The 23,397-nt window shown below is 45.3% G+C and overlaps 1 protein-coding gene across 23 annotated transcripts in view; it reads right to left on the bottom strand.

Annotated features, from left to right (window-relative positions):
• HYDIN (HYDIN axonemal central pair apparatus protein) overlaps positions 1–23,397 on the bottom strand; it is a 516,394-nt gene that overhangs the window by 113,463 nt on the left and 379,534 nt on the right. For 19 of the 23 annotated variants that reach the window (XM_078357699.1, XM_078357700.1, XM_035282169.3 and 16 more), the window contains 3 exons: positions 22,274–22,457; positions 19,243–19,384; positions 16,574–16,736 (listed from right to left, as the gene is read on the bottom strand). In XM_078357699.1, coding sequence (XP_078213825.1) covers positions 16,574–16,736; positions 19,243–19,384; positions 22,274–22,457 — 489 coding nt within the window. Of the gene's footprint in view, positions 1–16,573; positions 16,737–19,242; positions 19,385–22,268; positions 22,458–23,397 lie in introns of those variants that run through there. The other 4 variants (XR_008478211.2, XR_013530166.1, XR_013530165.1 and 1 more) reach the window with 3 other exon arrangements.

The following is a 23,397-nucleotide window of genomic DNA, read 5'->3' as shown; positions in this document are numbered from 1 at the left end:
ACTTGTTAAAATTCAGCACCCACAAGTAGAAAATCTTGACAAAATGTTTAAAAAACCCATGTGTCTGAAAGCACTGGAGAGCCATAAAGGCAGTTTCAGGCTAAGATCTGGGAGAGGAGAGAAATAGAGAGAAGCAGGCCCAGTGTCTGGGGTTGCTTTTCCCTTGAGGGCATTTGTAGCTGACAGTGTGGCTGAGAAGCTGAGCAAAGCTTCTGACAGACTCGTGGGGCTGGGGTTCAAATATTAGACTCCAGGCCTGCCAAGGAAAAGAGGTCCTGGTAAATCCACTTGGGCCTTTGGGTTAAGACTCCAAAAGGCTCCATATTAGGAATAAGGGTCAATCTGTCCTTTGCAGGGACATTGGATGGAGCTGGAAGCCATCAGGAATAGAAAGCCAAATAATATGTATTCTCCCTTATAAGTGGAAGCTGAATGATGAAGACACATGGACACATGGGTGGAGGGACAACCCACACTGGGGTCTGTTGGGGGTTGAAGGGTGGGAGGAGGGAGAGTATCAGGAAGAATCGTTAATGGACGCAGGGCTTAACACAGTGGCACACGTTTACCTAGGTAACAGTCCTGCACTTCCTGCACGTGTACCCCTGTACTTAAAATAAAAGTGGAAAAAAGAAAAATAAATAAAAAGGTCAACCACTGACGCTCAGTTTTAAATGATCTCAATACCGATTGAATCAAGATTTCTAGTACTCTTAGCCTAGCTGACTGCCAGCATCAAACAGTGGTTCTCTCTGGAGGGAGACAACATTTTTCAGAGCCTCAAAAAGTGTTTTTTCATTCAATATCTGGCCCTTGATAAAAACCTGGGTTGGGCATGGTGGCTCATGCCTGTTATCCCAGCACTTTGGGAGGCTGAGATGGGAGAATTGCTTGAGGCCAGCAGTTCTAGACCAGCCTGGGCAAGCAAGACCTCCATCCATAAAAATAAAAATAAAAAAACCTGGCAACTAAAGAGTCAAGACCATATGACTGTAAACCAAGAGCAAAAGACAGACAGGAGACAGGACTGCCAGGGAATCCATGTATGGCATTATCAGACAAGGACTTAAAACATATTTAATACACTGAGGGAATTAAAACCCTAATGAGAATTGAGAATCTTGAAGAGAACTAGAAACAATAAGAAAAGAATTAATGGATTCTTAATGCAATAGCAAAATGAAAAACTGAAATGGAGAGAGGAGAAGATGGCGCTATAGGAGCAACTCAGGATTGCAGCTCCCAGTGAAAGCACAGAGGGTGAGTGGATGCCATATTTCCAGACAGATCTTTATTGCCCACAGTCTAGGAGATTCCCAGGTGTAGGAGCCCCACAGGCTGCCAGAGTGGCTGTTTTGGCTGGCACGGCCATTTCGGTCTGCGCCGCAGCACAGCGGCACTCTACAAAATACACTGGTCTGGTTGCCCTGTTAAACCAGCAATTTGAGATTTGGGAAGGCAGATTAGCACATTCATCTAATTAAACGGGACTTAAACAGTAAGCCAGGCCAGGAGATTCCCGGTAGCGATGTTGTTTCAGCCGGCACAGTGGGTCGCTGCATGGGAAATCACACAGATCCCGGCGCCCTTTCAGCAGGTGATTGAAACACTTGGGAGAGAGTCAACCATTCAACTTAAAAAAAAAAAGGGCTCTGAGGCAGGGAGCCAGGTGACCAGGCTCGGCGGGTCCCACCCCCACAAAAACAAACAAAACAGCAATTGGAAATGCTCAGGGTTGAGAGTTTCACGGCAAGCACAGCTGAACCCAGGATGGTGCAGCTCGGTGGGGGAGGGGCGTCTGCCATTACCGAGGCACTCCACCCCTACAGAGGTACCCTGCCATTGCTGATGCAGCCTGCTGTTGCTGAGGCAACCTGCCATAACAGAGAGAGTCCGCCATTACAGAGGTGGGCCACCATTGCCACAGCAGTTCTAACCATACCCATATAAACAGGACTATAGGGAATTACACACGGCAGCAGAGCGGAGCCCATGACAGCAGGGTGGAGCCCATGGCAACAGGGCAGAGCCCACGGCAGCAGGGCGGAGCCCAGAGCAGCTCAGCATAGCCTCGGCAGGCAGGCAGTGACTAGACTGCCTCCTTGCTGTGTAGGACAGTGCAACAGATACTCATAAATAAAGCCCTAACTCCCCAGGACAGAGCACCTGAGGAAAAAAAGGGGCTGTATGAGTTCTGCTGCAGCACAATTAAATGTACCTGCCTAGCAGTCCTCAATGAACAACGGAGCTCACAGCTCAGCACTTGAGCTCCTATAAAGTACAGACTGTCTCCTCCAGCAGCTCCCTGACCCCTGTATATCCAAAGAGTCACCTCACAAAGGACTGATCAGACTGACATTTGGTGGGCATCATTCTGGGACAAAGATAGCAGAAGAAGAAACTGGTAGCAAACCTCACTGTTCCGCAACTGCCTCAGGTGTTCCCCAGGCAAGCAGGACCTGGAGTGGACCTCAGCAGTCCTACAGCAGAGGGGCTAGACTGTTAGAAGGAAAACTAAGAAACAGAAATACTTCATCATCAACAATCTGGATGTCCACTCAGAGACCCAATCAGAAAATCAGCAACTACTCAGATGACAGGTGAATAAATCCACAAAGATGGGAAGAAACCAGCGCAAAAAGGAGGAAAACACCCGAAACCAGGACACCTCACCTCCTACAAGGGACCACAATCCCTCACCAGCAAGGAACAAAGCTGGATGGAGAATGAGTATGATGAAATGACAGAATCAGACTTCCGAAGGTGGGTAATGAGAAACTTCTGTGAGCTAAAAGAATACGTTCTAACTCAATGCAAAGAAACTAAGAACCTTCAAAAAAGATTTGAGGAAATGATAACAAAAATGGACAACTTAGAGAGGAATATGAGTGAACTGATAGAGGTGAAAAACACAACATGAGAACTTTGTGAAGCATGCACTAGTCTCAACAGCCAAATTGACCAAGCAGAAGAAAGAATATCAGAGGTTGAAGATCAACTCAATGAAATAAAACAAGAAGGCAAGATTAGAGAAAAAAGTGCAAAAAGGAATGAACAAAGTCTCCAAGAAATGTGGGACTATGTGAAGAGACCTAACCTATGTTTGATAGGTGTACCAGAATGTGATGAAGAGAATGAATCCAAGCTGGAAAATACTCTTTAGGTTATTATCCATGAAAGTTTCCCCAACCTAGCAAGGCAGGCCAATATTCAAGTCCAGGAAATAGAGAGAACACCACAAAGATGTTCCGCAAGAAGAGCAACCCCAAGGCACATAATTGTCAGATTCACCAGGCTTGAAATGAAGGAGAAAATGCTAAGGGCAGCCAGAGAGAAAGTTCAGGTTACCCACAAAGGGAAGCCCATCAGACTCACAGCAGATCTCTCGGCAGAAACCCTACAAGCCAGAAGAGAGTGGGGGCCAATATTCAACATCCTTGAAGAAAAGAACTTACAACCTAGAATTTCTTATCCAGCCAAACTGAGCTTCATAAATGAAGGAAAAATAAAATCCTTTGCGAACAAGCAAGTACTCAGAGATTTTGTCACCACCAGGCCTGCTTTACAAGAGCTCTTGAAAGAGGCACTACACATAGAAAGGAACAACCAGTACCAGCCACTCCAAAAACATACCAAATGCTAAAGAGCATCAACAAAATGAAGAATCTGCATCAATAATGGGCAAAACAGCCAGCTAGCATCAAAATGGCAGTATCAAATTCACACACAACAATATTAACCCTAAATGTAAATGGGCTAAATGCACCAATCAAAAGACACAGACTGGCAAATTGGATAAAAAGCCAAAACCCATTGGTGTGATGTATCCAGGAAATCCATCTCACATGCAAGGATACACAAAGGCTCAAAATAAAGGGATGGAGGAAGATTTACCAAGCAAATGGAGAGCAAAAAAAAAAAAAAAAAGCAGGAGTTGCAATTCTCGTCTCTGATAAAATAGACTTTAAAGCAACAAAGATCAAAAGAGACAAAGAAGGACATTACCTAACGGTAAAAGGATCGATACAACGAGAAGAGCTAATGATCCTAAATATATATGGACCCAATACAGGAGCACCCAGATATATAAGGCAAGTTCTTAATGACTGACAAAGAGACTTAGACTCTGACACAATAATAGTGGGAGATATTAACACTCCACTGTCAATATTAGACAGATCAACAAGACAGAAAATTAACAAGGATATCCAGGACTTGAACTCAGACCTGGAACAAGCAAACCTGACAGACATTTACAGAGCTCTCCACCCCAAATCCACAGAATATACATTCTTTTTTTTTTAATTTTTTATTGCATTTTAGGTTTTGGGGTACATGAGCAGAGCATGCAAGAAGAATATACATTCTTCGCAGCACCACATCACACCTACTCTAAAATTGACCACATAATTGGAAGTAAATCACTCCTCAGCAAATGCAAAAGAATGGAAATCATAACAAACAGTCTCTCAGACCATAGTGCAATCAAGTTAGAGCTCAGAATTCAGAAACTAACTCAGAACCGCACAGCTTCATGGAAACTGAACAACTGGCTCTTGAATGTTGACTGGATAAACAATGAAATGAAGGCAGAAATAAAGAAGTTCTTCGAAACCAATGAGAACAAAGACACAACATACCAGAATCTCTGGGACACATTTAAAGCAGTCTCTAGAGGAAAATATATAGCAATAAGTGCCCACATGAGAAGAGTGGAGAGATCCAAAATTGACACCCTATCGTCAAAATTGAAAGAGCTGGAGGAGCAAGATCAAAAAAATTCAAAACCTAGCAGAAGACAAGAAATAACTAAGATCAGAGCAGAACTGAAGGAGATAGAGACACAAAAAACCCTTCAAAAAAATCAATAAATCCAAGTGCTGGTTTTTAGAAAAGATCAACAGAATAGACAGACCACTAGCCAGATTGATAAAAAAGAAAGGAGAGAATAACCAAATAGATGCAATAAAAATGATAAAGGGGAAATCACCACAGATTCCACAGAAATTCAAACCATCATCAGAGAATATTACAAACAACTCTATGCACATAAACTAGTAAACCTGGAAGAAATAGATAAATTCCTGGACACCTGTGTCCTCCCAAGCCTAAACCAGGAGGAAGCCAAAACTATGAATAGACCATTAACAAGGTCTGAAGTTGAGGGAGCAATTAAGAGCCTACCACACAAAAAAAGCCCAGGTCCAGATGGGTTCACAGCCAAATTCTACCAGACACACAAAAAGGAACTGTTACCATTCCTTCTGAAACTATTCCAAATAATTCAAAAAGAGGGAATCTTCCCAAATCATTTTCTGAGACCAACATCATCCTGATACCAAAACCCGGCAGAGACTCAACAAGAAAAGATAACTTCAGACCAATATCCATAATGAACATAGACGCAAAAATCTTCAATAAAATACTGGCAAGCCGATTGCAACAGCACATCAAAAAGCTTATCCACCATGATCAAGTAGGATTCATCCCAGGGATGCAAGGCTGGTTCAACATATGCAAGTCTATAAACGTAATTCACCACATAAACAGAACCAAAAACAAAAACCACATGATTATTTCAATTGACACAGAGAAGGCCTTTGACAAAATTCAACAGCCCTTTATGCTAAAAACCCTCAGAAACTCAGTATTGATGGAACGTATCTCAAAATAATAAAAGCTATTTAAGACAAACCCACAGCCAATATCATACTGAATGGGCAAAAACTGGAAGCATTCCCTTTGAAATCTGGCACTAGACAAGGATGCCCTCTCTCACCACTCCTATTCAATATAGTACTGGAAGTTCTAGCCAGAGCAATCAGGCAAGAAAAAGAAATAAAGGGTATTCAAATAGGAAAGGAGGAAGTCAAATTGTCTCTATCTGCAGACAACACGATTGTATATCTAGAAGACCCCATCATCTCAGCCCAAAATCTCCTGAAACTGATAAGCAACTTCAGCCAAGTCTCAGCATACAAAATCAATGTGCAAAAATCACAAGCATTCCTATACAACAATAACAGACTGAAAGAGAGCCAAATCAAGGACGAACTGCTATTCACAATTGCTACAAAGAGAATAAAATACCTAGGAATACAACTAACAAGGAATGTAAAGGACCTCTTCAAGGAGAACTACAAACCACTGCTCAAAGAAATGAGAGGACACAAACAGATGGAGAAACATTTCATGTTCATGGTTAGGAAGAATCAATATCGTGAAAATGGCCAGACTGCCCAAAGTAATTTACCAACTCAACGCTCTCCCCATCAAGCTACCAGTGACCTTCTTCACAGAACTGGAAAAAACCACCTTAAACTTCATATGGAACAAAAAGAGAGCCCGCATAGCCAAGTCAACTCTAAGCAAAAAGAACACAGCGGGAGGCATCACACTACTGGACTTCAAACTATACTACAAGGCTACAGTAATCAAAACAGCATGGTACTGGTACCAAAACAGAGATATAGACCAATGGAACAGAACAGAGGCATCAGAGGCAACACAACATATCTACTACCATACAATCTTTGATAAACCTGACAAAAAACGAGCAATGAGGAAAGGATTCCCTGTTTAATAAATGGTGTTGGGAAAACTGGCTAGCCATGTGCAGAAAGCAGAAACTGGACCCCTTCCTGACACCTTACACTAAAATTAACTCCAGATGGATTAAAGACTTAAACATAAGACCTGGCACCATAAAAACCCTAGAAGAAAATCTAGGCAAAACCATTCAGGACATAGGAGTAGGCAAGGACTTCATGACCAAAACACCAAAAGCATTGGCAACAAAAGCCAAAATAGACAAATGGGACCTAAACAAACTCCACAGCTTCTGCACGGCAAAAGAAACAGTCATTAGAGTGAATCGGCAACCAACAGAATGGGAAAAAATTTTTTGCAGTTTAACCATCTGACAAAGGGCTGATATCCAGAATTTACAAAGAACTCAAACAGATTTACAAGAAAAAAACAAGCCCATTCAAAAATGGGCAAAGGATATGAACAGACACTTTACAAAAGAAGACATACATGAGGCCAAAAAACATATAAAAAAATGCTCATCATCACTGGTCATTAGAGAAATGCAAATAAAAACTACATTGAGATACCATCTCACACCAGTTAGAATGGCGATCATTAAAAAAATCTGGAGACAACAGATGCTGGAGAGGATGTGGAGAAATAGGAACATTTTTACACTGCTGGTGGGAGTGTAAATTAGTTCAACCATTGTGGAAGACAGTGTGGTGATTTCTCAAGGACCTAGAAATAGAAATTCCATTTGACCCAGCAATCCTATTACTGGGTATATATCCAAAGGACTATAAATCATTCTACTATAAGGACACATGCACATGAATGCTCATTGCAGCACTGTTTACAATAGCAAAGACCTGGAACCAACCCAAAAGCCCATTGATGATAGACTGGACTGGGAAAATGTGGCACGTATACACCATGGAATATTATGCAGCAATCAAAAACGATGAGTTCGTGTCCTTTGTAGGGACATGAATGAATCTGGAGAACATCATTTTCAGCAAACTGACACAAGAACAGAAATTGAAATACCGCCTGTTCTCACTCATAGGCGAGTGATGAACTATGAGAACACATGGATACAGGGAAGGGAGCACTACACACTGGGGTCTATTGGGGGGAATAGGGGAGGGACAGCGGTGGGGGGAGCTGGGGAGGGATAGCATGGGGAGAAATGCCAGATGTGGGTGAAGGAGAGGAAGGCAGCAAATCACACTGCCATGTGTGTACCTTATGCAACTATCTTGCATGTTCTGCACATGTACCCCAAAACCTAAAATGCAATTTAAAAAAAAGAAAAAGTGAAACGAAGTCTGAGTAGCATATTAGACATTACTGAAAAATAGACAGTGAACTAGGCAATACATCAGAATAAAATATTTCACATAAAGAGAGGACAAATGTATGTAGAACATAGACTAAGCACAACCGACATGTATTACTGTGAAAAGTTTGCAAAAAGGCCTAGCACATGTATGACTGGAATCCTAGAAGGAGAGGAGAGAAAGAACGAGGAGAAGAAATTTGGAAAAATTACTGGCTAATGGTTCCCTATCCACATATTCAAGAATCACTAGAAACCCCAAGTAGGATAAAATACAAAGAAAACCACACCTAGGTGAATCGTAGTAAATTACCGAATGAAGACACAACATCTTAAAGGCGTTGAGACCTTAAAGACAAACGGAAACATCTTAAAGGCAGTCAGAAACAGAATGAGGCAGGAGGCAGGGCTCAGACGCTGGATCAGATTGAGGACTTGCTAAAACAAGGCAGGGGTGGAAGCAGTTTTCCAAACAGACATACCCCCCAGTGTGCCATGTCAATATATCATCGCCATGGCAACACCCAGAAGTTACCACCCCTTTCCATGGCAATAACTCAATGACTCAAAAGACCTCTTCCCTAAAATTTCTCATAAACTGCCCCTTCATCTGCATGCAATTAAAAGGGTATAAATAGGACTGTCAACTGTCCTGAGCTGCTCTCTCTGTCTTCGGGGTAGCCCTGCTCTGTAGGAGCAGTCACAGAGCTGTCACACTGCCTCAATAACATTGTTTTCTTCCACCTCCACCTTGCCCTTGAACACTTTCCTGGGCAGAGTCGAGAACCCTCCAGGCTAAGCCCCACTATGGGGCTCACCTTCCCTACATCAAGACTAACATGGAAGGAGCACAATAATGCTGACAGCCGACATCTCAACAGTCACAATGAAGACCAAGATAGAAAAACAATATCATCAAAGTGCTGAAGAAAAATGGCTGGTAACCTAGAGACCTGCCTAGAAAAAAACACTCTTTAAAAATCAAGGTGAAGTAAAGACATTTCGGACAAGTAAAACTTGAGTAATTTGTTGCCAAAGAAACTACACCTAAAAAAAAAACACCAAAGAATGTCCTTTAGGTAAAAGAAAATGGATACGAAAGATGTAGAAAGGAGTTAAAAGAGTGTCTAGGGGGGTACTGAGAAATGTGGATTGATAAATATCGATAAATGGGCATGTAGATAAAAATAAATGCATTTTGATTGTTTTAATCAATAACAGTAATGTCTGTGCATTACAAAATATATAGTGAAAATTCAAATACATAGCAACATTAGTATATCGTTTAGAAAAGGGCACTTTGGGAGGCTTAGGCGGGTGGACTGCTTGAGCCCAGGAGTTTGAGAACAGCGTGGGCAACATGGTGAAACCACATTTCTAAAAAAAATTTACACAGGTGCCGTGGTGCACCCCCACAGTCCCAGCTGCTCAGGAGGCTGAGGTGGGAGGATTACCTGAGCCCGGGAGATAATCTCTTAATCAGGCTGCAGTGAGTGGTGACCACGCCAAGCACTCTAGCCTGGGTGACGAAATGAGATCCTGCCTCAAAAAAGAAAAAAAAAAGGAGGTAAATGTGGACTCCTGTATCTTCAAATGGAAATACCTCAAGGCGGTGGCTGAGGAAAATAAAACTCTGTCTAGTCTATTAACACACTATTTAGTCAAGTGATTAGACGGATCAAACTTCCACTAGGCTTTGTTCAATCTTTAATAAATAACACCCAATACAAAACAAACCATTGACACAAAATATAAATATAAAGGTAAACTTTGTTTTTAAGGAATAACACTTGGGAGAAAATTTCCTTTTATAGATTTGGAGTAAGAAACGATGGATGGCAAGGGCTTATTTAAGGGAGGAAGGCAAGTTGAGAGGGATAGACTTGGGTTTAAGATTAGCTGGAGGGTAGAGAGGAGGATTTTGGACAGAGAAAGAAGGAAGCAAAGGAAAGTTCAGAGGCGAAACAAGGATGACGGCCAAATGCAAGACTTTCTTCTTTTACAGTGAGAAACCATCATTCATTTGTTTAAAACAAGATTAGATTGGCTGGGCATGCTGGCTCACGCCTGTAATCCTAGCACTTTGGGAGGCCAAGGCAGGTGGATTACCTGAGGTGAGGAGTTCGAAAGTAGCCTGACCAACATGGTAAAACTCTGTTTCTACTAAAAATACAAAAATTAGCTGGGTGTGGTGGCAGACACCTGTAATCCCCGCTACTTGGGAGGCTGGGGCAAGAGAATCACTTGAACCTGGGAGGTGGAGATTGCAAGTGAGAAGAGATTCTGCCATTGCATTCAGCCTGGGAAACAAGAGCGAAATTCTGTCAAAACAAAACAAAACACACACACACACACACACACACACACACACACACACACGCACGCACCCCAAAAACATCAGGATCAGATTTAGTTAAAGTGCACTTTTTTGGTTATATTTTTGAAATGAAAATTTTAAGAGATAACAAGCTTTCCAGTAGGACAGAGAAGACTGCAGCAGGAAGGGAAATTAGAGATCATCTAGGGATGAGATACGGAAACTTTGGCCCAGAGGGTATATGACAAACTCATAGCTGCACAGATTAGTTTTTGAGTTTCCAGACTGACAGGTGTATTTCTCGCTTCCTGTCCTGTCTCCCATTATAGCTGGTTCTGTGATTTTTTTTTTTGTCCAACATCCCTTTATTTTTCCCATCCTTTATTCTTGCTCTGTGCCAACACCTCTTATTCCAGGATTAAGTAGATGATTCAGAACTGACCAGTCACAGAATGGCATCCTCCTGGCCAAGGTGACTGGTTCAGAGCAGGCACATGGCACTCTCCAGTGAGAGTGAGAGCCAGCACCATGGCCAAAATGGTGTTTTAATGAAGCACTCCTTTTCAGCTGGGTTTGGACCTGGGCGAATCTAAGCCAGAACTTTTGGGGTTCTCATATGGAGAGCATCAGTCAGAGAGCAAAACCGGCACAGGTAAGCCAAGAGATCCAGGCAAAGAACTCTGCATGGGGGCTTACAGTTCTCGTGTGTGAGAATGAACAACCAGCAATAAAACTCCCTGAGAGCTCTAGAGACTAAACAAATTAGGCAGTTTACAAACGGGGTGTTGAAATTTGGAGTAAGAGAGTTGCATAAAGTGAGTCCTCTTTCCCCTTTTTTGTGGCTTTACTGAAGATAGTCATGGCAGTGGTAGTAGCTGATGGCCACACTGCAATAGAAAAACCCACCAACGGGGCCAGGCGTGGTGGCTCACACCTCTAATCCCAGCACTTTGAGAGGTTGAGGTGGGAGGATCACCTGAGGTCAGGAGTTCGACACCAGCCTGGCCAACATGGTGAAACCCTGTCTCTACTAAAAATACAAAAATTAGCCAGATGTGTTGTCACGTGTCTGTAGTCCTAGCTACCCAGGAGGCTGAGGCAGGAGGTGGCTTGAACCTGGGAAGCGGAGGTTGCAGTGAGCCAAGATTGCACCACTGCACTCTAGCCTAGGCGACTGAGCAAGACTCCGTCTTGGAAACAAACAACAAACAATCAAACCAATCAACCCACTCTAGCCTAGGCGACTGAGCAAGACTCCGTCTTGGAAACAAACAACAAACAATCAAACCAATCAACCCACTCTAGCCTAGGCGACTGAGCAAGACTCCGTCTTGGAAACAAACAACAAACAATCAAACCAATCAACCCACCAACCTTCATTCTAGAGGAGCCGGAGAAAGAAGTTCTGGGGCATTCAGAGCCTCCAGAGAGTGAAGGGGAGACCCCAGGAAGAAGAGAGTGTCAGAGAAGAGGAACTCTGGCTGGCTGACTCTTGAACTATGCGTGTGTGGGGCAAACTAAAAGCAATTTGTAAATAAGGTTTAAAGAATGGAACTGACATCTTAGTCACTGACCACTGCAGATGTGAAAGACCAAAACTTGATCCAACCAAGCTTAAGTGTCTGTTAAACCTAAAATACCAACATTCTTTGGAGAACTGTAATACGATACAGAGTCTACAACATAACGTTAAAAAATTCCAGGATTTGATACAAAATTCCTTGACATATGAAGAGTCAGGAAACTGCCACAAATTATCAAAGTTTCAGCCAACCTATGCCAACCCTGAGGTGACTCAGCTGGGGGAACTGTCAGACAAGAACTGTATGCGGTTATTCTAACTATGATCAGTAAGGCAGAAGGAATTCTAAGCAGATAAATTGAAAATTTTAAAAAGAACCAAGAGGAAATTTTAGAACTGAAGAATACAGTATCTGAAATAAGAATTCAGGATGGAACAAGCCATGAATTTTCATATATGTGAGCAAATAAATGTTATATTTTAAAAGTGTTTTGAATAGGGTTTTCTGTGTCTTTCTTCTGCTGCTGCCTTTTTTTTTTTTTTTTTTTTTTTAAGACAGGGCCTTGCTGTGTTGTTTTCCAGGCTGGATTCAAACTCCTGAGCTGATGCAATTCTCCTGCCTCAGCCTCCTGAGTAGCTGGGACTACAGGTGCACACCACCTCAGATAGCCTGAATCGAGTCTTCTGTTGCTTGCAGTTTAAAGATTCCTGACGATATAGCCACTGGAGACTGTGCTTTGGCTAACATTAATGTTGGCTGCTAAGCAACTGCTTAGAGCCTTTCTACTCAGAGTGTGACCCAAGAGCCAGCAGCATGAATGTGACCTGGGAGCTTGTTATAAATAGAGTCTCAAGCCCCAGCCAAGACCTACTAAATCGAAACCTCTCTGCATATTAACAGGATCCCTGGGTGATTTGTGTACATATTAAGATTTGAAAAACCGATATAGAGAAAATCAGAATCACCAGTAGATTTCATTTTATAGGATAAACAGTTAAAGAACAGTAGGCTACTAGATGGAAGGAAATCTTCTGATTAGAAAGGTAAAAAGAGGCTGGGTGCGGTGGCTCACACCTATAATCCCAGCACTTTCAGAGGCCGAGATGGGTGGATCACTTGAGGTCAGGAGTTCAAGACCAGCCTGGCCAACATGGTGAAACCCCATCTCTACTAAAAACACAAAAATTAGCCAGGTGTGGCGTCAGGTGCCTAATCCCAGCTACTTGGGAGGCTGAGACAGGAGAATTGCTTCAACCCGGGAGGCGGAGGTTGCAGTGAGCAGAGATCGTGCACTCTAGCCTCATTGACAGAGCGAGACTTGTTTCAAAAAAAAAAAAAGAAAGGCAGAAACAATCCACAAAAGAAATAAAAATGATTGGCCAGGCGCAGTGACTCACACCTATAATCCCAGCACTTTGGGAGGCTGAGGTGGGCAGATCACTTGAGGCCAGGAGTTCAAGACCAGCCTGGGCAATTATGATTTCTTTCCATGGACATTAAACTAATTTGTCAATAAGCAAGAAAAACAGAAAAACACACTTTATATTTCTGCAAACTGTGCCCTCGTCCCCATCCTGTTTCCAGAACTAGAAGACCAGGGGGTGTGATGATAGAATTACCTCCCATCTACACAGTACCACAGCAAAGGCGAGACAGCTGGGGACAGGGGAAGAAAGGAGAGCCCTAGTCTGGGACAGGCTTGAGAACGATTTAGGAGGGGAACTCCCTCACCAGAGCTCCTGCTTGGTCACGGGTGAAGGTGAAGAGGCGGCAGTCAGGGCGACTCTGGGATTTGGGCCTGGGAGCTGAAAGAAGGGTTGGGGAGGAATATACAGCCAGGAAGAGGTCTGGGAAAAAGGCAGCATAGATGACGAGCTTAGTGTGGGCTGTGTTGAGTTACCAGTGTCAGAGGGACAACCTGAATTAGTGTCAGGAGCCATGGATGGACTAAGGGCTTGGGAGGCGGTGCAAGACCCAGGGAAGGGAGTGCCTGCTTTGGAGTTGGACAAATTGGGCCTGCCTCCACCGCCTTCTGGCCATGGGACCTTGGCTATATCCCTTAACTGTGCTGCATTTCAGCTTCCTCATCTCTAAAATGATGGTGGTGATCATGTCTCCCTCTGCGGGTGTTGTGGAGATTGGAGATTGGTCACAGGCAGGAATTCAGCACACAGTAGATGTTAGTTGTTAAAACATTGGTTTAGCTCTTTTTCATGTGGCACCTGCCTTTCTATGTACCCTCTTTGGGGCCGTCCCTCTGGTTGGAATGCCCTTCACTTTGCAGTGGAATTTGCAAGCTTTTCCTAACTCCCCTCTTCTTCCTCCGACCTATTATGAATGTCCATGGAGCAGTGAAGTCACGCATGTGATGGGGGTCAGCCTTAGACTAAGTAGGAAGAGACAAATGCTGAGGCTGGAAACCTGCAGAGTGACTAAGAATGGATGGAGGTGGGTCCAGAAAGAAGCCAGAGAGAAGGGGGAAGCCAGAAAGGTCGGGCCAGGACACTAAGAAAGAAGAGAGATAAAGGAAATGTGGTACCTATACACCATGGAATGCCATGCAGCCATAAAAAAGGATGAGTTCATGTCCTTTGTAGGGACATGGATAAAGCTGGAAACCATCATTCTCAGCAAACTCACACAAGAACAGAAAACCAAACACCGCATGTTCTCACTCATAAGTGGGAATTGAACAATGAGAACACATGAACACAGGGAGGGGAACATCACACACTGGGGCCTGTCACGGGGTGGGGGGGCTAAGGGAGGAATAAGAGCAGGTAGGGGGATAGGGGAGGGATAGCATTAGAAGAAATACCTAATGTAGATGACGGGGTGATAGATACAGCAAACCACCATGGCACATGTATACCTACGTAACAAACCTGTACGTTCTGCACATGTACCCTGGAATTTAAGTATAATTTTAAAAAAAGGAAGAAAGAAGAGAGATCCAAGGGAGGTCCGGTTGACAGTGTAAAGCTCATGGAGGAGAATGTCAATCAAGTCAAGGCCTGATCCATGCCCATTACATCTAGAAATGGACAGGCTGGAGCCTTGGATTCAAGGTGGTGGTAGAGACAGGAGTCAGGATACGAAAGGGGGTGGCAGGAAGAAGGGGTGATGAGGCAAAGCCAGCAAGCAGGGACAAGTATGAAAGAAAGGAGAGGAATGGGGTTGCTGGAGGGCACCAGGGTTGAAGAAGAATTTTTTTTTTTTTTCATTCTAAAAGTGGGCAATTCTCGAGCACATCTTAAAAGCCTGTGAGAAGAGATTGAAGCCAGAGCAGAGAGGAAAACAGGTGTGCTGATTGTGTAAGACATAGAGCAATCCTTTTGATGAGGAAGCAGGAAAGTCTTTAGTCCTTCCCTCTCACCTTGGCACTCCCCCTGGAATTTTCTTTCACTTTCTGAGAGCGCATCTAGTCTCAGCAGTTTTTCTTGACCTTGAGTGTTTTCAGACCAGGCAACTGCATTAGTCCAAGAGTCTCAAGAAGTCCCCCCAGGGAACATGATTGATTGTGCTTTGTGCTAAGCTCAAATGATACACAAGCCTGTCTCCCAATGGACAACGGTGATAAAGTCCTTACCACCTCCATCCAAGGTCAACGAAGCACGTGCAAAAGTACCTGGCCTGAACCCGGTAGTGGGTCGGGGTCGGGGGATGGGGTAGGTGCTCAGGCGGTAGCAACTTGAACTGAGAGTAAAATAGGAAAATCCACATGTTCCTACTTAAAAGTTCCAACAGATTCCAGATGGAGACACCAACGACGGAGTCAGTGGGTATAATGTGAGGTTAACTGTGCGGCAAACAGTCTCTCTTTTAATGATGAATGAAATGTCTTTTAAAAGCAAGCTTTGGAAGGTGACTTCTGCAGCGATTATCCTGAACTTATGCCACATAAGAAATTGACTTTAACGGCAAAAAGAATGGATGAAACACACAGGTACTCAAATTCTCCCTCCTGACTTCATGTACAAAATCACCTAGGAGAGGTAGGGATTGGTCCTGGTAGTTCTCTCTTAGGGACCCCCTTTTGTTCTCAGCCTGAGGTGTCATAGATTTCCTTCAGGTCGGTATCAGGCATCCCAAATCTGCCTAGATCTGTTTGCTTAGATACGGCTCCGTCCTCAGCACTCCCTGGTCGAGACCCCTGCACACCAATTTCTCTGCCCTCATGTCTGCCCAGCCACTGTCACTGTCTTTCACTCACCTACTTAGACCAGTCTGCACCCTGTCTGGAGGCTGGTTATAGTTTCACCCTCAGGACTCGTGGCTGCCCACACCAACTGGTCACGACCGTCAGCCAGGATCACCACTGTGGGGGCTCCTTTAGCCTCTCTGCCCTTCTAGTGCCACAGGGGGCAGGGAGGTGACTGCTACTCCTGGCAGGCGGATAAACTGCTGGCCCTTGCCTGCGAGGATAAGCTCATGCCGAAGTATCTTACTTGACGGTTGCCAAGGGTATGCTCCTGATTGGACACACCGGCTCACTGGCTTTGTGGTTTCCTGGGAACACATCTTTACTATTAGCCCATCCTGGGCCCTGCAGGGGGTGGTGTAAGCAGCAAGGACTGTGGACAGACCCAAGTAGGTGAGGTCCTGGAACTGTCTTCATTTCTCTGAACCTCACAGGGTGACAGGGTTGTTTGGTACAGGCACAGCACTTCACATACAATCCGCCTTCAATGGCACAGCACTTCACACACCGTTGAGTGTTCAACAAATGCTGGTCCCTCTCCTCCTGCCTTCTGCCTCACCGCAAAATCCGAACATGATCAGGCTAATTTCCTGGAAGGGGAAGGCACCAGGCTGCCCTCCACATCTGCCTCCTGGCGAGGAGCGACTGAGGGGTGTTACCTGCTTGTTTGCGGCTTGAGATTTCTTCAGGGATGGCTCCTCCTTCACGACTCCCTGCTTTCCTTTTTTGATCCTCCGTTTCAGCCCATCCTCTTCCTTTTGTCGCTCTAGCTCCTGCTGTAGCTTCTTTTCTTGCATCTCCTTTGCCAGCCTCTCCTGCTCCCTTCATCAAACAAGGCAGAGAAAAAAGAGTTCAGGGGCCCCCATGACCCACCCCTCCACTGCCTGGGATTTCCAGGTGGAGGGACATTGGGCAGAACTTTCTTGGGCATAAAGAGAAAGAACAAACTAAGCTGGATAAATAGAAGGAAAGGAGAAAGGAAGAGAAGGCAAGAAAAAAAAATGACTCCCATCTATGTTTGAATGGTCATTCAGCAAGACTGATTCATTGAAACTTAACTGGGAGGAATTCTCCATTTATATGTATTTTGAGTCTGAAAATCAGCATGATTTTCAGCACTTAAAAAAAGCAACTTTCAAAGACTGTTCTGGTATTAGTGCAGATGAGGCCCAGCCTCCCACAGCTGAACATGTTTGCTATTCAGACAATAACAAATAGTGTAAGAAATGGTAGATATATATATATATTTTTTGAGACAGTCTTGCCCTGTCACCCAGGCTGGAATGCAGTGGTGCAATTAGCTCACTGCAACCTCCGCCTCCCGGGTTCAAGTGATTCTCCTGCCTAAGCCTCCTGAGTAGCTGGGATGACAGGTCCCCCATGAGATGAATGCCTGAAAGCAACAGCACTGGTAAAAAAGAAGAGATTCCTCTAAAATCTCAAAGCAACACACCTGGCTAATTTTTGTATTTTTAGTAGAGATGTGTTTCACTCTGTTGGCCAGGCTGGTCTTGAACTTCCAATCTCAGGTTGATCTGCCCCCCACCTCGGCCTCCCAAAGTGCTGGGATTATAGGCCTGAGCCACTGCGCCTAGCCTGAAGTGGTATTTTCAAAGCAGTCTCTGTGGTGGCTAGCTTAGAGCCAGGGTGCTCAGCCTGAAAGCCGTGTTCCTCTCCTCCACCCTCTCTTTTCCTTTCTGCTGTCAATCAGCCGCTCCTGCCCCTGCTGCTGACAGCACAGAGTGCACCAAAGCCAAGTACCAGGTACAAACAAGTAAGGGAATGGCACTTCTGAACATAGTGCACCCAGTTATTTTCATCCAGGAATCCCTGTTTCTGGTGCCATGGCTCTCTGCCCACTGCAGCCAACTCATCTACTTCATCATGTGTGTGTGTGTGTGTGTGTGTGTGTGCGCGCGTGCACGTATGGTGTGACACAAACAAGTTGTTGCTGCTCTTTGAGAATCAAATTTGCATTTTCCAAGTCTACCATGAGATGAATGCCTGAAAGCAACAGCCCTGGTGAAAAAGAGTTCCCTCTAAAATCTCAAAGCAGGGCTTTTGGTAACTCTGGAGAACTGGGCATTTCTACAGTGGACCATGCCACAGAAAGATTAGCGCACACCCAGCTGGGCACGGTGGCTCACGCCTGTAATCTCAGCACACTGGGAGGCTGAGGTAGATGGATCATTTTAGCCTAGGGGTTCGAGACCACCCTGGCCAACATGACAAAAACCTGTCTTTACTAAAAATACAAAAAAGAATTAGCTGGGCATGGTGGTACATGCCTGTAATCCTAGCTACTTGGGAGACGGAGGCAGAAGAATTGCTTGAACCTGGGAGGTGGAGGTTGCAGTAAGCTGAGATCACGACACTCGAGGCATGGTGGAGGCACTCCAGCCTGGGTGACAGAGCGAAACTCTGTCTCAAAAATAAAAGATTAGGGCATACTGTAGGGGCACAGAGGGCACAAGCTCTTTCGGGTCAGTGGGAGAAGTGTGGAGCTGCAGCAGAGGAGAGAAGGGCAAATTGCAGGTGAGTATCTAGGCTCTCTCCCTGCAGCGCCTGTAATCCCAGGGAGGAGGTGGGCAATAGAACCACTGCCCCCCATCCCATCCCTGCAATCTTTGAAGATCTGAGGGCAGAAAGGACACATGTCCCACTGCCCCCAAAACCTCTGAGATTGCCTGAGGTGGCAGTCCTAAGTATCCTGGGCACTAGGAGGCATGGGGGGATCAAGTCATTTCTGCGTGGTTCCCAGTGAGGGGCACAGAAAGTGGCTGAGGGTGAGCCCGCCTGGGGACTGCTCAGGCTGAGGATTCTATGACTGCTAGACCTCAGGGGATGGGAGGCACCACCCAAGGCCAAGAAGGGGACCCAGGCAGAAGGAGGAAGAGCTGAGATCTGGGGAGCAGTCGCTATGCCCAGGTCAAGAGAGTGGACCGTGGATGACCAGCTGTGGATACTGAAGCACGGAGGCAGTGAGCACAGAGACTGATAAGCCACACTTGGGGGCGCTGGTCAGGTGGGCCAGCAGGGGCACCAGGGCAGCACAGGGGCCAGAGGCCCCTCCTCCAGGGCCACCCATGACATTACAGCCTGGTCCCAAATGCCCTTCAGTGAGAAGGAAGGGGAGTGGGAGAAACCCTGAATGGTACAGCTGCCAGCACCCTGGAGTCTTCCTGCTCCCTGCAGGTCATCTTCCAGGGCCTTTTGCAGCTGCTGCTGCCCTCCTGGAAGACAGCCCAGGCTCACACCCCAGTCCTGGTCACTCTGTGGGGACGGTCCCGGGGAACAACTTCTGCTGTGGCCAGCCCTTGGCCCTGACCTCTTCTTCCGCTCCCGGAGCACCTGCTGAATCCCCCGATCCAATGTCATTTTCTCCTCCTCGGTCAGGGCATCATATTCGTCCTCATCCATGTTTTGGAGACGCTCCTTCTCTTTCTCAAGAGCCTCCTTGTGCTTGCGTTCTGTGAGGGGAGCACAGATGGGAAGGTGAAAAGCCCTTCCCAGACTCACTAGCAACCTAACCAGGTGGAGGAGGGTCTCAGTGTGGGGCAGCTGGTGTGGTGCCTGGTGTGCCTCATCCCTGCGGTGGGGGGTCCCTCATCCACACACTTCCATATTTGGGCTCTGTCTGCAGGTGGCTGAACAGTGGCCCCCAAAGATGGCCATATCCTAATCCTCAGAACCGGTGACCGTGCTGTCTTCCATAGCAGAGGGATTTCGCAAATGTGATTAAATTAGGGATCTGGAGGTGGGTAGATTATATCGGATTATCTTGGGGGGCCCAATCTAATTATAAAGATCCTTTCGAGGGAGGCAGGAGAAGCAGTCAGAGAAGGTGATCATGTGACAGTGGGAGCAGGGGTTACAGAGCTGCAAGGAAGGGGCCAGGAGCCAAGGAATGCAGGAGGCCTCCAGAAGCCGGAAAAGACAAGAGAAAGAGGCTACCCAACAGCCTAAAAAGGAACGTGGCCCTGCCAAGAAAAATCCAGAGCACTGACCAGGCATCCCTCAGCAGTCATCCAGCCTCCAGCTGCCTAGTTTTCCGGAAAGTTCATTTCTTCATAATGATTCATTTGAAACTAATGACCACTTTTCATTTTCCCTGTTATCTTTGGAACGAAATTCCTCCTGTTTAAATTGTGGACTCTTCTCCCCTAAATCACCTGCATTTGAAATGTCCTAAGATAGTGTACAGTCATACTCTTATTTCATTAAAATATCATGTTTGTTGAACATGTATGAACACACCGGGCACTGGGGAAAGCACTTTACATGATCGCTTATTTAATCTCCACAATGGCCCTATGAGGGAGGAGTTATCATTCTTATCTGTGATTATCCCTTGATAAGTGACAGAGAAAGATGTTAGGACTTCTGACCCCGGAAGTGCAAGACAATAAATCTGTGTTGTGTTAAGTAACCAAGTTTGTGGTTGCGATGGTGTAAATGTTTGTGTCCCCTCAAAACTCCTATGCTGCAATTTAATTCCCCAAGAAGATGATATTAAGAAGTCAGACCTTTAGGAGGTGATTAGGTCATGAGGGTAGAGTCTTCATGACTGGGATTAGTGTCCTTATAAAAGAGGCCCAAGGGAGCTTGTTTCAGGACTTAGTGAAAAGATGCTCTCTGTGACCAGAAGGTGACCCCTGCCTGACACTGTTTCTGTTGGCACCTTGATCTAAGACTTGCCAGCCTCCAGAACTGTGAGAAATAAATGTCTGTTGTTGACATGCTACCCAATCTATGGAACTTTGTTATGGCAGTCTGAACAGACTAAGACAGGGGTAATTTGTCACAGCAATGATAGAAGACACATATATCACCCACTGACTTGACTCATTATGAGCATATGCCACTAATAGGATCATGGTGACAGGGCCATTTGCAAACCAAGGGGAATCCCCTTCCCTGCCTGGTGGTTCACACTTAGGACAAAGGCATCAGCTTCCTCCTCACACCTCCCTTCCTCACACCACCATCATCCTTGCAAGTTTGAGCTGCAGACTCAGACACCTGGATTTATTTCCCTGCCATTTATCAAGGGATAATCACAGAGAAGAATACCAACATAGGGCCGTTGTAGAGATTAAATATGTGATCATGTAAAGTGCTTCCCCCAGTGCCTGGTGTGTTCATAGATGTTCAATAAACATGAGATTTTAATGTAAGAATGCGTGATGCCATGCCATCATAGGACATTTGAAATGTAGATGATTTAGGGGAGAGGAGCCCACAATTTAACTGGGAGAAATATCATTCTGAAGATAAGGAAAAGGAAATGTGGTAATTATTTTCAAGTGGATCATTATGGAGAAATGACTTTCTGGATAACTAGGCAGCCAGAGGCTGGATGACTGCTGAGGGATGCCTGGTCACTGTTCCAGATCTTTCTCAGGATGAGACTATCCGGAAGCTGACTCTGAGTTCTGTTCAAGGACTGGGACAGCCTAATGCTTGGAAGTATTTCCTTATTTGAAAAAGTATTATGATTTGAATAGATTGTGCTAGAAGGGAGAGGTAAGCCAGAGTGAGGAAGGGCAGTTGTGTGGCTGGAGCTGAGGCTTCTGGGAGATGGGGCTCTGATTCCCATGGACAGCGTCACCATCCTCTGTCCTTCAACCCTGCCCCCTGGGTGGCCAAGATTTGCTGGGGCTGCTTCTGACTATATTGGGAACTTAAGCTAACATTACTTGTGTGTGTGTGTGTGTGTGTGTGTGTGTGTGTGTGCGCGCGCACGTGCATGCATGTATACCTTTCAATTATTAACATTTTTTCCCAGGCCACTGGTATAATGAGGGGAATAGCAAAGGTTTTAGAATTACATGGACCCAGTTCTCCTACTAATTGGCAATGTGATTTGGCATAAGACTTTTGCTATCCCTGAGCTCTATTTTCCCTTTCTGTAAAATGGGGGCAAGATTCACAGGGTTATGAGAATGAAATGCCCCAAAGTACACAAAATGTCTGCAATGGTGCCTGGTGTGCAGCAGGCGAAGGTGTAGGTGTTTTGGAAAATTTCTCAACACCTTGAGTTTTATAAGAAATGCATAGTTGGGCTTAAACAAAATCAACAAGCAAATCAGTTGCCTGAGTCAGGATGCGACCCGTAATGGCTGTAATTGCAGAAAGGATGGAGGGCGTACAGTGTGATGGGAGGGAAGCAGGAATGCACCTGCTGTCAGCAGAGCCTTCACCACAGAACCTCCCAACAGGCCACTTGCATCCCAGTTCCCTGCCAGCAAAGTAGAAATACAAACTCCCGGCCACGTTACAGGGCAGAGGTGAGGCACCAATGGAATAGCAAATGTCAAAGTTTCATCTGAGCCCAATGGGAAGGAAAGAGACCTTGCCTTCTTGCTCCTTTTTGGCTTTCTCCTGGGCCTTCATGGCTGTGTAATCCTGGGCCATGTTGAGAACGTATATATGCTCCCGGCTGCCAATGGCCTTCAGCAGGCAGAGGAGGGCGGCCGCGGCATTCCGAGCAAAGAGTGTGTCAAGGCCGTCAAACACCACCCCTCGGTAGCAGTCACTCAGCTGAAACCAGAGAGAGCAAAGACAGTTACCATGGCCACAACCTCATTTGTTCTGTTTCTGCTTTGACTCGGATTGCAAAAGGTTCTGCAGACCTACTGGGCCCCAATGCAAACATCATGCCTTTCTGCTTGCTAAATCCAAGGTGTTGTTATAAAATAAAAGGGAAGGATCAGAGTGTTTAATCAGCCTTGGTCGTTTTTTTTTTTTAAATGGAGTCTTGCTCTGTCACTCCAGTGCTGAGGCTGTCACGCAATGGTGCAATCTGGGCTCATTGCAACCTCTACTTCTTGGATTCAGGTGATTCTCCTGCCTCAGCTTCCAGAGTAGCTGAGATTACAGGCACCTGCCACCATGCCCAGCTAATTTTTCTATTTTTAGTAGAGATGGGGTTTCACCATGTTGGCCAGGTTGGTCTCGAATTCCTAATCTCAGACGATCCGTTTGCCTTGGCCTCCCAGTGTAGGGATTACAGGTGTAAGCCACCACGCCCAGGCAGATGGTCTTTATTGTATATATCTGTAGAGTAAAGGATTTATTCTGTCTGTAGAAATAAATGAACATACAAAAATGTCAAAGGGCCAGTCTGGGAAGATCCATGAGGTATGCAAAAATGAGATGAAAAGGGAAAGATGTTCCCCAGCACAGTTGCCGGCAGCAGGGGCACCAGTGATGGGCTTTCTGTATTTTTCTTAGTGGTCTTACTGCCTTGGAGTATAATGATTTTGGTAACAGTAACCACTGAAGAACAGCCTCTGCCTTACTCAGTGTTACTCAAAGTGTAGCCCATAGTCTGGCCACCAGTGAATGAGCATTAGGTTTTGATGAGACAAGAAGCTTGTGTTATAATGTAAATGACCTGTGCCACTAAACACACTATTTGATTCAGCTGGCAACTGAACAGGTACCACAGCCACATCATTCTTTCTCTGTGGCTGAACTT

Source organism: Callithrix jacchus, chromosome 20 (genome assembly GCF_049354715.1).
Source record: "Callithrix jacchus isolate 240 chromosome 20, calJac240_pri, whole genome shotgun sequence".
NCBI lineage: Eukaryota > Metazoa > Chordata > Mammalia > Primates > Cebidae > Callithrix > Callithrix jacchus.
The sequence above is the reverse complement of the archived record's forward strand: the minus strand, read 5'-3'. Positions and strand labels throughout refer to the sequence as shown.